Below are 13,646 nucleotides of genomic sequence, written 5' to 3' on the forward strand. Positions count from 1 at the left end.
CTACTCTTAGCCCCTCCCATTGGAGAGGAGAGAATGGAGATGTGAGCCCCAAGATGGGTCTTAAGGAAAAGCTGACAGGTGAAGAAGAGTTAAGAATGAAGAGAAGACGTGATGAGTGGTGGGAGAACATTCAAGACGCTAAGACTGCAGAAGGAGCATATCATGGAATTCTGAGTTTGAGAATAATAATAATAATTAATAATAATAAGAATAATAATAAGAATAATAGAAAATCTTATGCTTCACCCTCCCAAATGAATCCAAGCAGAGCCTCCTAACAAGAGGCACATGTGTCCTGGCTATATGCTGCTGTTTCCCTTCAGAAATGGAGACAGGCCCAAGCAGAACACTTAGTGTCATGGTAAAGTAAGAGAGTTGACCCAAGCTAGACTATCAGAGGCCTGAGGTACCAGCTGAAGATGTTGATCTTCCAGCCTGCTCTCCCTTCCCCGAGACAAGTGCTGTGGTTCTCACTGCTAAGAAGATGAAATCAAGTCAAATAAATGTTGACCATCTTACAGTGCCATGACTTCCATGCATCTTAGCTCTGAACACATTACTCACGGTTCTGGGGTGTAGAGGGGGTCAGAGCCGTGCCGCACATACTGGGTACAGTGGAATACTCTATAGGCCAGGCCAGCCAGGAAGTCTCTTGGGCTCAGGTAGCCAGCCACTGGTCTCACTGTGAAGCCAGAGCGCTCTAAAGAGATAAGTGAAAAAGAGCAAACTAAATTCGAACCCCAAGACTGGAGGGCCCACACATGGGTCGTTAGCATAAAGATTTTCATTGTTTCTCTTAACAATCCCCTAAGAACTAAAAGCTCGTTTACCATTTCTGACACTTGCTGTGCATGCCTTTACCCTTTGGCAAAAGTCTTTGGCAATGACAGTCATTAAGTAATGCGTCCGTACCCGTGTTGAAATTTTAGGGTCTCAATTATTTGTAAGGATGTTTCAGAAACAAAGTCATCTGGGTTCTGAAGCTCCCGGTGAGTGAATGACATCTGTTAACAGACATCACATTTGTGGACTCTGGTGACTGATATGTGCTCATGAGCGGTGGTTTCCAGAGGAACAAGATGTTCGTTAAAAAGGAAGGGTAGAGATGTCTTCAGGGAATTAAATTCAGGAGCCAAATTAGGATAAGAAACACGTAGGAGAAGATTATAACGTAGCGTGATGCTTACTACATGCACCCAATTCCTCCCCCTGGGGATCCACTCTGCACACCAGCGCTGTCACACCTCCACTAGTGTCTCAGAATCATTTCCTTTGTGGGGTTTTTTTGTGTGTGTGTAAGTGCCTCCTAACATCATTCACTATCATTGCCTTTTGTGCTATTGCATGGTTTGCTATGATGTGAAGTGGTCCTGAAGCACCGCATACTATATTGCTTTAGGGTAGAAAGAAACAAAATAAGAATACAGTAAAATCTCAAGTTATCATCAGCTAAGTGAATCTGAAAGTCATCACTGGTCTCAATTTTACTTTAAAAAAATAGTGTTTTATTGAAATATTATAATTTAAAGTGGTCGTTTTATTGACTGTCCTCATCTTGGGAGTATGGTTGTTCTTAGTAAAATTATGTGTTTAAAATGTAAAACTTTTCCATTCTTTTTTTTTTCCTCTCATATATGGTATCCCAACTGCAGTTTGCCCTCCCTCTTCTCCCAGTCCCTACCCTCACCTTCTCTCCCACCCCCCTCCCCCCTCAGGCACTCCTCCCTCATTTCCTTTCAGAAAACAGCAGGCCTTCCAGGGATATCAATCAAATACGGCATGTCAAGTTATAATAAGACTAGGCACATCCCCTCATATCAAGACTGGACAAAGCAACCCAGTAGGGAGAAAAGGGTCCCAAAAGCAAGCAAAAGAGTCAGACACACACACACACACACACACAAACACACACACACACACACACACACACACACACACACACACACACACACACACGCGTGCGCACTCCCAATGTTAGGAGTCCCACAAGAACACCAGGCTACACAACCATAACATATATGCAGAGAGCCTAGGTCATGCCCATGCCGTTTCTCTGACTATCTCCTCAATCTCTGGGACCCTATGGGCCCTGGTTGGCTGATTCTGTGGGCAGTTCTGTTGAGCTACTCTGACTCCTACAAATCCATCCTTCCCCTCCTACACAGCATTCCCCATGCTCTACCTAACGGGAAACCATGTTTTTACAGACATATACACAGTCAAAATGGTTGATAAAGTCACCTAACATACCCATGTCTGCATAGTTCCGTGTATGTGGTAAAAGTGACACAAAAACCTACTCTTAGAAAATCACCATTATACAACACTGTGTGCCCAGCCATAATCATCTGGCTACAAGTTAGAGCTCTAGACACTGCGCATGACTGTGACTTTGTACCCTCTGACAGATGTCTCCCGTGTGTGTGTCTGTCCCCACCCCCACCTCAGTAACCACTGATCTCTATATTCCACCATCTTAGATTTCATTCACAATGGTGTCATGTGCCTCTTGTCTTTGGCTCTGGCTCATCTCTCTTAACATAGTTTCCAGGAGGGCTTACCCGCTGCTTCGAGCACTGTACAGGGCCCCCATTCTGAAATCGCCAACTCATGGGGACAGCACCTCTAGACGGTTGGAAACAGCAAAAAAAAAAAAAAGAAGAAGAAGAAGAAGAAGAAGAAGAAGAAGAAGAAGAAGAAGAAGAAGAAAAGAAAAGGCAAAGCCAACTAAGTTCATAAAACAAATGCATCCTGGGAATCCTGGTGCCAACATGGAAATAATGGTGCTCTCCAGCTTCCCTGGAGCCATGCCTCCAGCAGCGTTATGTTCATGCCGAGGATTTCCACCTCAGATTGTTCCCCTGAGTACCAAAAAGATACGTGTATCCCCCCTTCTTCCCTCACATCAGCTGCAGCAGCGCGTCCTACCTGTGGAGCGTGAGTACTGTGGAGCGTCTTTTATTTTACATTAACAGCTCTGGACTTTGCTTTATGCAAATTATAAAACTATAAAATTCTGACATTGAGAACTTTGACTTTGCATATATTATTGGTCTAGAAGTTTCTGCTTTCTATAACTGAGGTCTGTTTATTCTTTTAATGAGCCAATTAAAAGAAGCTAAAACCCACGCACCTGAACTTGCCTTGCTTCTGCTGTGTGCCAGGGAGTGATTCAAACTGAACTCTACACTGGCTCACGTGAAAATAGCAACTTGGGAGGCAGATATGGCCAAAAAAAAAAAAAAAACCTAACTTGTGAGCTAGTACTCATGACTAAGGCTGAGAAACAAGAGAGCAAAACGTGAGTCCTATTTATGAGAAATGAATCCCATTATAAAACGTGTGGATTGCGTGCGTAGGAGGCAGGAATGTGAGCAGCAGGGTTTATGGGAGAATGCAGTCTATCTGAACTACCGCGGAGCACACCATGCAGCCAGGTACTAATTAGGTGATGCTGATCGCTGGCTTTCTAGCTCTCCTCCTCTGTAACAAATGGAGTGTAGTAGATAGTGTATACATCCAGGCTCCTTCTCCACAGTCAGGTCTAGCTGTGGCTCTCGTGGGGTGGGGGGTCCCAGCTATAAGACTATTATGCACCCCGATCCACATAGACTCTAGAATGGAAGCACAGGGTGGAGTCACAATAGCTGTCAGGGCCAGGAATCACAGAACTTGGCATGAATCTTGAAGAATCAAAGGATGGAGCTTAAGCAAATGTATAAAGAGCTCACAGCAAGAGCAGATCATATGAGCAGGATGATGCAACGGAAGACGCTTAGAGAGCTGGGTCGGTGCCTCACAGGCTGAACAGCTCATGCTTGTCCAAAGCTGGCTCCTGGCCTGGGTCTGTGTGTCCTGGCCTATGTCTGTGTGTCCTGGCCTGGGTCTGTGTGCCCTAGTGTTCAGTAGGGAGCGAGATAGTAGTCAGCCTGGAAGACATGAGGCTCAGGCACGTCCCTCTCAGTCAACAGCCTATAAACCAAGAACTGGACAGCAGGAGTCTAATTTCTTATCAAAGGAATGGGATTTGAATCATCTCTCTTTCCTTGGGAGGAGCCGGGAAATTCCTAAACACACCAGGTCGTCAGCAGATATCTGTCTAACCTGGCCCCAGGAGGCCTCAACCTTGTCAGATCTCTGTCTAGCAGGAGGCGTTCTGATGAAGAACAAAGGCACACACCATTGTCCCCTCCTGTAAGAGCCTATCCAAACAGGCCTGTCAATCAAACAGACACGGCAAAGTCCCACAGGAAAGGCTGTGTGTTCTAAAGAATTTGGAAATAATGTAAAACCTATGCACAATGCAGATTGAAATATTGCCCCCTTTGTCATTATCCATTCCCATCCTTTGAGGGTGTACCTGGCTTTACTGTGTAATAAATTCTGTTTTCTACGCTATTCTCTATATGTCTCATTATACGAATGCTTTTGATGGATATCGCATTCGCCAGAGCAAAGGGGGGAGTCTAAACTGAGATCCTGTTGCTATCAGGGCAATAGTTTTTGTTCTTTTTAATGTACACAGTAAAATGGATATGTAAATGCCTGGATAGTTCCTAGACATTTTTTTTTTACCTTGGATGACAAAACTCAAAAATGTTTACTAACCTAGCCTTACCCTTAACAATGTCATCAATACCAGTTTGGTTTTGTTTGTTTGTTTTTTGAGACACAGTTTCTCTGTGTAGACTTGACTGTCCAGGACTTGCTTTGTACAGTCCTGGCCTCAAACTCAGAGATCTGCTCACCTCTGCCTCCCCATTTGTTTGTTTGTTGTTTTTTAGTAAGGAGAGTCACTAAGAGTGCCTAAGCCAATTTGTGAGGGGGAAAAAGTAATATTTTAGGTAAGGTTTAAGAAAGGGATGTTTGTGTGGAAGCAATGGGTGGGACAGTAAACGGGAGAGAAGCTTGGGGACGGAGGTGGCAAGAAACGGAATGAATGAAAAGGCTAGACATGCCAAGTGTGACAAAGCTGGACGTAGCAGTCTGGCAGAGTCCAGGTAGACACAATGATAGGCTAGGTAGACATCACAGTCCTCCAAAGATGCCCACATCCTCATCACCCTGTCTGCAATCGCTGTCTAACTTGCAAAAGTGAACTTGAGAGATGTGATCAAGCAATGGTCCTTGAGATGAGGATAGTCCCCTGGCTTATCCAGCTAGGGTTTAAAACCACAAACGTTTTTTTTTTTTAATTTTATTTTATTTTATTTTTTTTATTAATTTATTCTTGTTACATCTCATTGGTTATCCCATCCCTTGTATCCTCCCATTCTTCCCTCCCTCCCATTTTCCCCTTATTCCCCTCCCCTATGACAGTTCCTGAGGGGGATTACCTCCCCCTCTATATGATCATAGGGTATCAAGTCTCTTCTTGGTAACCTGCTGTCCTTCCTCTGAGTGCCATCAGGTCTCCCTGTCCAGGGGATATGGTCAGAGGTGAGGCACCAGAGTGTGTGAGAAAGTAATATCCCACTCTCCACTCTACTGTGGAGAGTGTTCTGTCTATTGTCTAGATCTGGGTAGGGGTTTAAGGTTTACCGCCTGTATTGTCCTTGTCTGGTGCCTAGTTTGAGTGGGACCCCTGGGCCCAAATCTGCCTATCATAATGCACAAACGTTTTTATAAGAAGGAAGCAGAGCTGCCCCGTGAGGTGGCGCACGCCTGTAATCCCCATGCTCGAGGAGACAGGGGCAGGCAGATCTCTGTAAGTTCATGGGCACCCTGGTCTACAAAGTGAGTCCAGGACAACCAGGGCTACACAGAGAAACCCTGTCTGTCTCAAAACAACTTTGAAGAAAAAAAAAAAAGGAAGTGGAAAAATGAGTTAGAAAGGGCAAAGTGATGATGGAAGTTAAGGGCTAGGGTAGTATAAAGAAGAAGCCATGGCCCAAACAGTGCAGGCGAGCTCCAAAAGCTGAAAAGGACATGGAACAGAAGCACACCCTTTCAGCACCTTGATCATAGACCTCTGATCTCCAGAAATAAGTATAAGTAATAGTTTGTGTTTGGAAGACACACAAAGCCCATATTCTTTGCAGGTGTCCTTTGAGGCTTACTATTTATAACAGCAAGCCCCAAAGAAAGGCCCCAGCAAGCCCATAGCTGCATCAACAGCCAAATCCATTTCTCCAGCCAAGTTTCCACTCTGCTTCCCACTGGTGGTTTGGGTTAATTGTTGGGTCAGTGCTCCTCCCCATAAGCCACTACTTTTCCCTTTTAGAAAAGGGGGCAATTGGTGCACTGTGTGTCCTTGAAAAGCGAATGGAGATAGGGTCTAGAGAAGGGCAACCTGCACATCTTACCTTTCAGAAACATGGACACATCTTCCAGCTGAGGTACGTTGTCTTCCCTGTAGCCACAGTGCTTCGTCAGCAGCGGGAAGTTTTTCAGGTACTCCCGGCAGGCATGAGTGGGGTACAGTTTGGAGAGCTCCCGGAACACAACGCCCCAAGTTTTAGTTTCTTCTTCTGTGTATTCCACCCTGGGGATGGGCTGGCCACTAGGCAGGCAGGAAGACAGACTAGTGAGTCTAGCTTTAGACCACTAGGTTAAATAGTCTGATGTTAATGCAAGCAAAGTTTCACACACAAACACACACACAAACACAGCACATACACACACACACACACATACACACTGGAACAATGAAGTGCCCAGAAGGATTCCTTTAAATACTTAAATAAATGCTAATCTTCAATTGCATGTGTACAGTTGGATCCTTATAGGGACATACCTACATTCTAGAAACTTGACAAGACATATGGTCTTTGTGTATACGTGTCTGTCTTTGTGTCAGGGGAGGGGGGGGCGGTATGTGGATGTGTATGCATGTGTGCAGTGGTGTGCACACCCTGCACATATACATGCAGAATACCAAAGAGGACTCTCACTTCCTACTCTTTCATGCTCCACCTTATTCTGTTGAGGCAGGATCTCCGGCTAAGCCTGGATCTCAGTTTCTCAGCTAGGCTGGCTGATCGCCCAGCCTCAGCAATCTTCCCCTCCCTCGGCACACCAAGTACTGAGGTTTCGGGCATGCAGTCACCTCCAGCTCTTCATGTGGGTGCTCGAGACCCAGAGCCAGGTCTTCAGGCTTGTTCAACAGTGCTCTTACCCTCTGAGCCATCTCCCCAGTTCCGAGAGTCATGTTCTTAAGCTGAGATGGGTAACAGGTGGGAGTTCTGTGTTGGGATCAGGTGGTTTGCGAGCAAGATTCTTATGAGGGGCTTTTCTACAAGCATAAGACAACAGTAACAAATGGACGTCCTCTGTTGAAAATAAAATTGCTTCCTAGGTTTTTTCTTTCTTTCTTGCCCAGATTCACCCCAATTTCCAAGTGTAATTCCGTGATTATTTGTTCAGTGCACAGACTATCTGGCAAATACTAAAACTCTGTGCTGAATTGAAAAGGGCTTTCATAAACTACAAAAGAAGAAACATTTATTGCAGGTCAGATGTGTGAAAGGCAGACATGTGAAGCCCTGTTACTTCAAGACGAGTGTTAACGATGTTCCCCTGCAAAGGTCCAGGAAGTAAATATTGTAAGCTTACCGGTCATGTGATCTCTGTCACAGTTCTGCTACAGTATCTCAAATGCAGCATAGATACTATGGGTAAAGTAGCTCTGGAAGCTTCTCTTTATGGGCCCATAAGCAGCCGTGTGCTGGTGACTGTGTTTGACTATTGACAGATCACCTCGTATCAGAGCTGTCATGGAATGCTCCCTGGAGGGGGCCCAGCCTGAGCTGACAAACGCAGACTACACAGGACTTGGAGCTCCCTGATAAAATTGTAACAAGAAGTGCTGATTGAACAAGAGACAGCAGCCATGAGCAAAGAACATGGCTCCCAATGTTGCCTGAGACATTGCTCTCTGTTCCCTATAAGTTAAGGGAACCATTGCTGTGTACTTCTGCAAGGTTGAGTAAGGGGCTTGACTCTGAATTTGGCATCTGACTATACATCTATCCTAGATCCAGGTAAGTCTGTAAGCCCAATAGTTGGAGAGAAGAAGAAAGGAGGAGGAGGTGGAGGAGGAAGAGGTGGAAGAGGAGGAGGTGGAGGAGGAGGTGGAGGGGGAGGAGGAGGAGAAAGCAAAGTTCAAGGATAGCCCGGATACATAAACTTTCAGGCTAGCCTGGGTTACATAAGACCCTGTCCAAAAAAAAAAAAAGAATATATAAAATTAGGTTTGATAAAACCTATTATAATGTGCCCAGCAAACGCCCCAAAATAGAAATTCTGTTCCTAAAGTTAGCAAGTGTGTGCATGCGTGCCCAAGAGCACATGCACGCCAACTGGCCATTCAAATGCAATCTACTACTGCAGGTCATCACCACAGGCACCCACCTCAGGCAGGATGGCCCCTGCCACTCGGCTCACTGCACTCTAAGGGAGATGGGACCAGTCTAGAGGTCATACTGAAGAGTAATAGGATACGAACGGGTGCGCACACAGATCTCCTCCCAGCCTCCCAGCCCCAGCCCTCTCCATATTCCTATGTTCCTGTCCAAATACATTCTGTTTAACATTCAAGTCCAAATGTAGTTTCTACTGCCCCCAAATTGTTTATTTTTTTTTAATTAAAATGTATGAGAAATGGGGGGATACACATACCAAAGACAGAGCTAGAAATTAAAATTGCTTTCTCTAAGTGCCAAAAGTAGGGCTTATGCAGACCAAATTAGAATAAGACTGGTCCTGTTTTAATTTGGCTGTTGGTAACAAAAAAAAAAAATTACAACCTGACAAATATTTGCCAGGGAGGTCAAGACTGCTAAATCCTAATACCGGTGGTGAATTTAGAATGAAAGCTTGACATGAAAAAATAAAAATAGAAAAGATGCAAGAAATAAACGCATAAGGGGGATGCCTCTGGATCCAGAAGTTCAGCTAAATCAATCTGAGCCAGGCAAGCCAATACATCTAATAAGAGCTCTGCATGATCACAAGGTAGAAAAGCAGTGAGGCCGAAACAATGAATGAAATATTGAAAAGCCATTTGAAAAGAACCATTAGGTCAAACTTCTCCCTTCACTTCAGTATCCGTCTGCAGACACGCAAGCACTTCAAAGGCAAGCTGAATGCAGCCAACAGGGTACAAACGAAGAGTTAAGTATGAAATTAGGGCAGGAAGAGAGAACCACACAGGCCTGACAGTTGAATTTCCTGCAGCGCAACTTTGCGAATATGGGCAGTGGCAGCTATGCTCATCTGTTTCTGCACGCCTGCCCCGCCCAGGGGAGCTCATCAGCCTGCTCTCTGAAATGATGGTTGCCTAAAGGACTGCCGGTACCCTGAGCCCAAGGGAGGTCCCTCTAGTCTTGAGGAGTGACTTCTCACAGCACCTGGACCTCTGCTCTGGATCCTTCTTTTAAATAGTTTAAAGCCTCATCAAAAAGAAAAGGCTAGTTTAGTCCGTTCGTATCTTTTGAAAAACACTCAAGATATAGGAAACAAGGGAAATGGCTGTTGTCTGTGTAGTCCCAACAAGTACATTCTAACACCTAAAGTTTGAGACAACTGCATGCAAGATGCTCTTCTAAGGCACTTGCACATGAATCAGCCCATTGAGCAACTGTGACTCTCACAGTTCCTTGGGCAGACACTGTCATTAACCATATTTCATACACAGGAGAAGTGGGACTCCAAGGGATTGTCTACAATCTTGGAGCCAGGCTTACTATCTGGCATAAAACGGCAGTCTCTCTTGATTTGCTTACACCTGTGAGATTAAAAATATATGCTAGACATCAGCTCATACCAGATACCAAATTAAAGGAAGGTATTTAGGCATAGGTATATGAAAATGTCATCTGTCTGCATGCCTGAAATATTAGTGTATGTGTCCTTGTAGAGGACATAAGGCACTTTCACAAACTCCTGTAAGTCTCTTAATAAGACTGGAGTTAGGACTGGGCTCCCCAACAGAACAAACATGCAGCTGGGGCACCAGGTATATAAAGCCATCCATATGGGGTTCTCCACTTTCTCAATTGTGCCATTATTTTAATAGCATATGAGTATTTTGACTGGATGAATATCCAGTGCACCTCATGCACTGAGGTGCCCAGAAGAGGGCATCAGATACTTTACCACTGAATTTACAGACATTTATGTGGTACATTCATACAGGTACCTGGGTCTTCTAGAAGACTAGCCAGTGCTTAGTCCCGGAGCCATCTCTCCAGCCCAGTCAATGGGTACGTGTTGTGATGAGGGCATGACAGAGTCCTACCTCAGCATCCTACAGCTCTGCCCTGGATTAGCACTGAAGTGACTTGAATACTCTCCACTCTACATCTGGAGTCAGGCAATGCCTTCCGGGTCCTCACCACCAACCAGCTCTCCTATACCACCTGGCTCACCAAAGCATAGGCCTCACCTGCCAGTCTTACAGGGAACCAACCAGTGATGCTTAGGATTGGGAGGGGTCAATGTCGGATGGAAAGAGCAAGTTCTTTTCTCTTCCCTCTGTCAGAAGGTTAGGCCACTGCCTGCAACCATTTCTAAAGGCTAAATTCCTGTCAAGCTTTTCTAACTTTCCAAGACAAACCTTTCCAGAACAGTAAGCCCACACCTCCACCATTGTACTGCCACCACAAAGGGACTGTCCCTGGGCCATCATTTTGGAAGCCTGGGAAAGTGGTCCACTGTGACGGGAACGGGGAGAGGATACCCTCTTGATATGTGTCCTCTGAAACGTAAGGTTGATATGACTGTACAGCCTAATGTCCAGCGAAATGTAAACATTTCCGGTGTGTTGTTCATGAGAGGAAGCTAAGAAAACCTGCCCTATTTTTCAGTTCTTTACAGACAGAAGACCCTACTGGGTGCTTTGACCCCTTGTGAAGAGGCACCACAAGGTCCAAGCAACAGCGTGCTTGGTTCAGAGGACATATCAGGGGTATGACTGCTGACAAGGCCAAAGGAGCAAAGCGTGTTTCTGCATGCAGTGTGACGGAGAACGTGACCTGGCCCTCAGAAAACAAGGTACAGCACGGTGCAGAGAGCAGCACCTCAACAGACAGTGCCTCCTCAGAGAGAATCTGTTCAAACCAGAGTGAGTAGGGTCTAAAGCTCACCCTGGACATTCTAACAATCATGGAGAAAAAAACAAAGCAAAAATATGTTAGCTTCCTCCCTCCTACCTGGCAGGCACTACCTCTCCAGAGGAACCAGAGGCAAAAGGAAAGGAGGTGTTTCAGAACCCTGGGCTCAACGATGCCTCCAAACCAATAAAATCCCACACAAGTTTAATACAAATAACTGTGGGGGAGAGAGGGTGCTCTTTGAATCAAGTTTGAGATTAATTTTTTTTAATGAACAGGACCAGGTTAATACCCAAGTGAGACTCTCGTAATAATTGAAAATGACAGGAAATTAGATGTTGCTAAAGAACTTGCTTCTCTACAGGAAAGTGGGAGCCGACGTGACACAGTTGAAAGCAACGAGTAGGAAAATAAAAGTATTTTGTGCTGCTATAAATCCCAACAATATGATACTCCTCAACAAGCTAATTATACATAAATATTTAATTGGATATCTAGGGAGCCTCCACCGTGTTTATAGGATAGCTGGGATTGTGGGATTCTCGGCACCTACCCAGTTATTACTCACAGCACCAGAGTTCTCTGCAGAAAAGCAGACATGACTCCTGATAGCTCTTACTCACTGCGGATTCTACACTCTTGTCACAGAATGACAAGCTGTGGCTCCTTCAGCATTGAGAGGACAAGACAAGAAAGGAGCTGATGGCCATCACGGAGATTTAGGTTTGACAGTAGAAAGAAGATAAACCCAGATAGATGACTCAGATGACAACTCTCTTTGGAAGTACTGACAGCCGTGAGAGGGGTCTTTCCTCTTGTGTGTTTAATCCCATAGGTAGGCTCAGGAGACGGGCTAGTCAGTAAAGTGACTGCTATGCAAGCATAAGAGCCTGAATCTCTAGGACCCAGGGGACATCCAGGCAGAGCGGAGAGCATCTACAACCACCTCAGTACTGAGGAACGTGAGGACAGACAGGCGCGCTGCTGGGTTCATTGGCTAATTTAGACAAGGGGTTCAGTGAGAGACCGTGTCTCAAAAACTAAAGTGGAAAATAGTGAAGACATCTGACACCAACCTCTGCCCTCCACACACATGCATTCACACATGCACGCACACACACACACACACACACACTCACAAAAACACCCCACCCACACAAGCACACACACAACATACACAAAACACACCCACACAAGCGCACACACACACATTCACATGTGCACACAAACATACACACACATGTGCATAGATAACACACATATTCAAGTCCACATCTTCACACACCCGCAGAAACACACAAACATGTACACACAAAACACCTACGTGACACACATTCACTCTAGTACACACCCACACAAAACATACCCGTACAAATACACAGGCAAACAGGCAATATATACACACATACACACACTCACATATACACATGAAAAAAAGGGAGTGGTGGGGATGAACACTTGCCTAGCATATACAAAAGCCTGCATTCTGTTCCCATCATAGAGCAGACTGTGGGGAAAAGATGGAGGGAGGGGTGAAGGGAAGGAAGAGAAAGGAAAGAAATCCCACTCTTCCTGGAAGCTAGGGAATAGTTCTAGAAGTCCTACCTGTCTCTACAGAAAGAAAAGATTGAAAGAGGCACAGACAAACCAGGTGTGAGCAGGTACAGACAGAGCGATTCTGTGCAAGCTCTGGCCTTGTTAGAGCAAAGGCGTTTACTAAGTACGTTTTGACCCAGACATCTCGGGGCTCACACTGCACAGAGACTAGAACTGTGCAGAGTCTTTTTACAGCCAGATGGAAAAGCAACAAGGCCTTCCCTTCACTTAACTGTTTGATCTTCTCCAGCACGACCAAGAGCAAGGTATTGCTCTTACACCTTCCTTTCTAATTTTGGAGAACTGCAAAATATGTTTGCATGTGGTAACACTTCCGGGCCACCTTGTGGAGACCTTGCTGCTAGAACCTCCCAGTGCACAGTGTGTTCTTCTGCCTGTGTTATCTTGAGGCACCCCAGTGTGGAACGGCCATTCAGTTATTCAACGATGGAAGACAAGGCAGGCTACAGGGAATGTGTATGCACACGGACGTGGGAACACAGCACAAATCACACTCTTTGAAAACAGTTGAGTCTTCTCAGAAGCAGGAGTCAAACAGAGCAGAAGGGAATTGGAGAATTGGTTAAGGAGATGGGTGAATCTGATTAAAAAAAAAAAACAAGCAAATAGAAAAGAATTCATCTTTCTATTTCATTGCATTACATATCCCTTAGGGCAGGAGATGTCTCACTTATTTAAGAGCTGTTTATCTACCTAGACTAGACTCTGCCTCTTATCTTGTCCTCATCTTTTCTCTTTGCCCATCTGAGCACGTCTCTCTTGATTGACACTACTACCTAGGGTTATAGAAGGAAAATGAAAAGAGATAAAATGGAAAACGCATCAGCTTCGCAGCTCGTTAGCAATTAGTCGTCCTCGGAGGGTTTGGAGAGGCCTTTGGAGAAAGTTTACAGGAACTTCAAGGCTAGTGGGCCCCGCCTTTGTTCTTCTTGACTCTTGAGAGTCGTTTGCTACACGTGTCTGTGAGCACAGCCT

The 13,646-nt window shown here is 45.2% G+C and overlaps 1 protein-coding gene across 1 annotated transcript in view; it reads right to left on the reverse strand.

Annotated features, from left to right (window-relative positions):
• TPH2 (tryptophan hydroxylase 2) overlaps window positions 1-13,646 on the reverse strand; it is a 112,598-nt gene that overhangs the window by 62,011 nt on the left and 36,941 nt on the right. Inside the window, exons 7-8 of the mRNA XM_084795156.1 lie at window positions 6,306-6,502; window positions 565-700 (exon numbers count right to left, since the gene is read on the reverse strand). Of these exons, the coding sequence (XP_084651282.1) occupies window positions 565-700; window positions 6,306-6,502 (333 nt within the window). The remainder of the gene's footprint in view (window positions 1-564; window positions 701-6,305; window positions 6,503-13,646) is intronic.

Source organism: Acomys minous (genome assembly GCF_964271855.1).
Source record: "Acomys minous genome assembly, chromosome: 9".
Taxonomy (NCBI): Eukaryota; Metazoa; Chordata; class Mammalia; order Rodentia; family Muridae; genus Acomys; species Acomys minous.